Source organism: Egretta garzetta, unplaced genomic scaffold, assembly GCF_000687185.1.
Source record: "Egretta garzetta isolate BGI_Z169 unplaced genomic scaffold, ASM68718v1 scaffold1198, whole genome shotgun sequence".
Taxonomy (NCBI): domain Eukaryota; kingdom Metazoa; phylum Chordata; class Aves; order Pelecaniformes; family Ardeidae; genus Egretta; species Egretta garzetta.
Window position 1 is genome coordinate 9,501 of NW_009260518.1, and position 5,271 is coordinate 14,771.

General features: G+C 52.8%; 1 protein-coding gene across 1 annotated transcript in view; it reads left to right on the forward strand.

Annotated features, from left to right (window-relative positions):
- The window catches only part of BICRA (BRD4 interacting chromatin remodeling complex associated protein), a gene marked incomplete at both ends in the record, with an annotated part of 3,007 nt that extends 1,592 nt beyond the window's left edge, over positions 1-1,415 (forward strand). The window contains one exon of the mRNA XM_009644594.2: positions 110-1,415. Coding sequence (XP_009642889.2) covers positions 110-1,415 — 1,306 coding nt within the window. The remainder of the gene's footprint in view (positions 1-109) is intronic.
- Positions 1,416-5,271: the final 3,856 nt, after the last annotated feature.

The window sequence follows — 5,271 nt, forward strand, 5'->3', positions numbered from 1 at the left end:
TCGCAAAAGCCCTCGAGCCGGTCGATTTGACGCCCTCCTCCCACCCCGTGCTTGAGCTCAATGTCTTCTTCTTTCTTCTCCCCCCCAACCATGGCCCGCGCTCTCCCAGCTGCACGTACAAGAGCCCTCCGGCAACCACCTGAGCACCGAGCAGAGTCAGCCCACCACCAGTGTGGACCTCGACTTCCTAGAAGATGACATCCTGGGGTCACCGTCCAGCAACCTCCCCAACCCGGCCCAGCCCTGCGACATCCTCCAGCAGAGCCTGCAAGAGGCCAACATCACCGAGCAGACGCTGGAGGCGGAGGCCGAGCTGGACCTGGGCTCCTTCCAGCTGCCCACCCTTCAGCCGGTGGTGCAGACGGCCTCCGACGGCACCCCGCAGATCTTCTCCGGCGGGGCCGACCTCATCGGCCTGCAGCAACCCGCCGTCCTGACCCCCCAAGCCCTGGTGCAGCAATCGGTCGGAGCCGACGTCGTCAACAAGGCCATCAGTGTTCAGCCTTTCCTCCAGCAGGTCGGCCTGGGCAACGTCACCATCCAGCCCATCTCCAACCTCCAGGGCTTGCCCAACGGCAGCCCCAGCGGGACACTGGGAATCGGGCCCATCCAGGTGGTGGGGCAGCAAGTGATGGCCATCAACCAGTCGGCGCAGCAGATCATCGCCAAGCAGGTTCAGCCCTCCCAGGTGGCCACCATGCCCGTGGGCAGCTACATCACCCAGACGGCACCCGAGCAGCAGCAGGTCACCCTCGCCTCCACGGGGGTCTCTCCGCAAAGCGCCGGTCTCGTCATCCAGAAGAACCTGCCGACGGTGGCCACCACGACGCTGAACGGCAACTCCATGTTCGGGAGCGTCTCTGGCACTCAGGGCTCCCAGCCGCTCACCGTCACCTCGAACTTGAGCAGCCCCTTGGTGCAGGCCCAAAACGTCATCATTCACAGGACGCCCACCCCCATCCAGCCCAAACCCGCGGGCGTCCTCCAGCAGAAGCTGTACCAGATCACCCCCAAGCCCTTCGGTTCCAACAACACCACCCTGACCATCCAGAACGAAGCCGCCCTGCAGCAGCAGAAGGCCCAGCAGAACTTGACCTTCATGGCCAGCAAACCCGGGCAGAACGTGGTGCTGTCGGGCTTCCCCCAAGGGCTTCCAGCCAACGTCTTCAAGCAGCCGCCGCCGCAGCAGCAGGCCCTCAGCAAGCCCATGAGCGTCCACTTGCTGAACCAGGGCAGCAGCATCGTCATCCCCGCCCAGCACGTCCCGCAGGCCATGCTGCAGGGCCAAAACCAGTTCCTCCTCCCCGGGCAACTGGCGGGCGCCTCCGCCGTGCAGATACCCCAGCAGCTCTCGGCCCTGCAGGCCAACATGGGAGGCCAGATCCTGACCACCTCCCACCCCGGCGGAATCAGAAGCTGGGATTTGAGGGAAAATGGGAAGCTGGGATTCGAGGGAAAATCAGAAGCTGGGATTTGAGGGAAAATGGGAAGCTGGGATTCGAGGGAAAATCAGAAGCTGGGATTTGAGGGAAAATGGGAAGCTGGGATTCGAGGGAAAATCAGAAGCTGGGATTTGAGGGAAAATGGGAAGCTGGGATTCGAGGGAAAATCAGAAGCTGGGATTTGAGGGAAAATGGGAAGCTGGGATTCGAGGGAAAATCAGAAGCTGGGATTTGAGGGAAAATGGGAAGCTGGGATTCGAGGGAAAATCAGAAGCTGGGATTTGAGGGAAAATGGGAAGCTGGGATTCGAGGGAAAATCAGAAGCTGGGATTTGAGGGAAAATGGGAAGCTGGGATTCGAGGGAAAATCAGAAGCTGGGATTTGAGGGAAAATGGGAAGCTGGGATTCGAGGGAAAATCAGAAGCTGGGATTTGAGGGAAAATGGGAAGCTGGGATTCGAGGGAAAATCAGAAGCTGGGATTTGAGGGAAAATGGGAAGCTGGGATTCGAGGGAAAATCAGAAGCTGGGATTTGAGGGAAAATGGGAAGCTGGGATTCGAGGGAAAATCAGAAGCTGGGATTTGAGGGAAAATGGGAAGCTGGGATTCGAGGGAAAATCAGAAGCTGGGATTTGAGGGAAAATGGGAAGCTGGGATTCGAGGGAAAATCAGAAGCTGGGATTTGAGGGAAAATGGGAAGCTGGGATTCGAGGGAAAATCAGAAGCTGGGATTTGAGGGAAAATGGGAAGCTGGGATTCGAGGGAAAATCAGAAGCTGGGATTTGAGGGAAAATGGGAAGCTGGGATTCGAGGGAAAATCAGAAGCTGGGATTTGAGGGAAAATGGGAAGCTGGGATTCGAGGGAAAATCAGAAGCTGGGATTTGAGGGAAAATGGGAAGCTGGGATTCGAGGGAAAATCAGAAGCTGGGATTTGAGGGAAAATGGGAAGCTGGGATTCGAGGGAAAATCAGAAGCTGGGATTTGAGGGAAAATGGGAAGCTGGGATTCGAGGGAAAATCAGAAGCTGGGATTTGAGGGAAAATGGGAAGCTGGGATTCGAGGGAAAATCAGAAGCTGGGATTTGAGGGAAAATGGGAAGCTGGGATTCGAGGGAAAATCAGAAGCTGGGATTTGAGGGAAAATGGGAAGCTGGGATTCGAGGGAAAATCAGAAGCTGGGATTTGAGGGAAAATGGGAAGCTGGGATTCGAGGGAAAATCAGAAGCTGGGATTTGAGGGAAAATGGGAAGCTGGGATTCGAGGGAAAATCAGAAGCTGGGATTTGAGGGAAAATGGGAAGCTGGGATTCGAGGGAAAATCAGAAGCTGGGATTTGAGGGAAAATGGGAAGCTGGGATTCGAGGGAAAATCAGAAGCTGGGATTTGAGGGAAAATGGGAAGCTGGGATTCGAGGGAAAATCAGAAGCTGGGATTTGAGGGAAAATGGGAAGCTGGGATTCGAGGGAAAATCAGAAGCTGGGATTTGAGGGAAAATGGGAAGCTGGGATTCGAGGGAAAATCAGAAGCTGGGATTTGAGGGAAAATGGGAAGCTGGGATTCGAGGGAAAATCAGAAGCTGGGATTTGAGGGAAAATGGGAAGCTGGGATTCGAGGGAAAATCAGAAGCTGGGATTTGAGGGAAAATGGGAAGCTGGGATTCGAGGGAAAATCAGAAGCTGGGATTTGAGGGAAAATGGGAAGCTGGGATTCGAGGGAAAATCAGAAGCTGGGATTTGAGGGAAAATGGGAAGCTGGGATTCGAGGGAAAATCAGAAGCTGGGATTTGAGGGAAAATGGGAAGCTGGGATTCGAGGGAAAATCAGAAGCTGGGATTTGAGGGAAAATGGGAAGCTGGGATTCGAGGGAAAATCAGAAGCTGGGATTTGAGGGAAAATGGGAAGCTGGGATTCGAGGGAAAATCAGAAGCTGGGATTTGAGGGAAAATGGGAAGCTGGGATTCGAGGGAAAATCAGAAGCTGGGATTTGAGGGAAAATGGGAAGCTGGGATTCGAGGGAAAATCAGAAGCTGGGATTTGAGGGAAAATGGGAAGCTGGGATTCGAGGGAAAATCAGAAGCTGGGATTTGAGGGAAAATGGGAAGCTGGGATTCGAGGGAAAATCAGAAGCTGGGATTTGAGGGAAAATGGGAAGCTGGGATTCGAGGGAAAATCAGAAGCTGGGATTTGAGGGAAAATGGGAAGCTGGGATTCGAGGGAAAATCAGAAGCTGGGATTTGAGGGAAAATGGGAAGCTGGGATTCGAGGGAAAATCAGAAGCTGGGATTTGAGGGAAAATGGGAAGCTGGGATTCGAGGGAAAATCAGAAGCTGGGATTTGAGGGAAAATGGGAAGCTGGGATTCGAGGGAAAATCAGAAGCTGGGATTTGAGGGAAAATGGGAAGCTGGGATTCGAGGGAAAATCAGAAGCTGGGATTTGAGGGAAAATGGGAAGCTGGGATTCGAGGGAAAATCAGAAGCTGGGATTTGAGGGAAAATGGGAAGCTGGGATTCGAGGGAAAATCAGAAGCTGGGATTTGAGGGAAAATGGGAAGCTGGGATTCGAGGGAAAATCAGAAGCTGGGATTTGAGGGAAAATGGGAAGCTGGGATTCGAGGGAAAATCAGAAGCTGGGATTTGAGGGAAAATGGGAAGCTGGGATTCGAGGGAAAATCAGAAGCTGGGATTTGAGGGAAAATGGGAAGCTGGGATTCGAGGGAAAATCAGAAGCTGGGATTTGAGGGAAAATGGGAAGCTGGGATTCGAGGGAAAATCAGAAGCTGGGATTTGAGGGAAAATGGGAAGCTGGGATTCGAGGGAAAATCAGAAGCTGGGATTTGAGGGAAAATGGGAAGCTGGGATTCGAGGGAAAATCAGAAGCTGGGATTTGAGGGAAAATGGGAAGCTGGGATTCGAGGGAAAATCAGAAGCTGGGATTTGAGGGAAAATGGGAAGCTGGGATTCGAGGGAAAATCAGAAGCTGGGATTTGAGGGAAAATGGGAAGCTGGGATTCGAGGGAAAATCAGAAGCTGGGATTTGAGGGAAAATGGGAAGCTGGGATTCGAGGGAAAATCAGAAGCTGGGATTTGAGGGAAAATGGGAAGCTGGGATTCGAGGGAAAATCAGAAGCTGGGATTTGAGGGAAAATGGGAAGCTGGGATTCGAGGGAAAATCAGAAGCTGGGATTTGAGGGAAAATGGGAAGCTGGGATTCGAGGGAAAATCAGAAGCTGGGATTTGAGGGAAAATGGGAAGCTGGGATTCGAGGGAAAATCAGAAGCTGGGATTTGAGGGAAAATGGGAAGCTGGGATTCGAGGGAAAATCAGAAGCTGGGATTTGAGGGAAAATGGGAAGCTGGGATTCGAGGGAAAATCAGAAGCTGGGATTCGAGGGAGAATCGGAAGCCGGGATTCGAGGGAGAATCGGAAGATGGGATCTGAGGGAAAACCGGAACCCGGGATTCGAGGGAAAATCGGAAGCTGGGATTTGAGGGAAAACCAGAAGCTGGGATTCGAGGGAAAATTGAAAGATGGGATTCGAGGGAAAATCAGAAGCTGGGATTTGAGGGAAAATGGGAAGCTGGGATTCGAGGGAAAATCGGAAGCTGGGAATCGAGGGAAAATCAGAAGCTGGGATTTGAGGGAAAATGGGAAGCTGGGATTCGAGGGAAAATCAGAAGCTGGGATTTGAGGGAAAATTGAAAGATGGGATTCGAGGGAAAATCAGAAGCTGGGATTCGAGGGAGAATCGGAAGCCGGGATTCGAGGGAGAATCGGAAGATGGGATCTGAGGGAAAATCAGAAGCTGGGATTCGAGGGAAAATCAGAAGGGGGG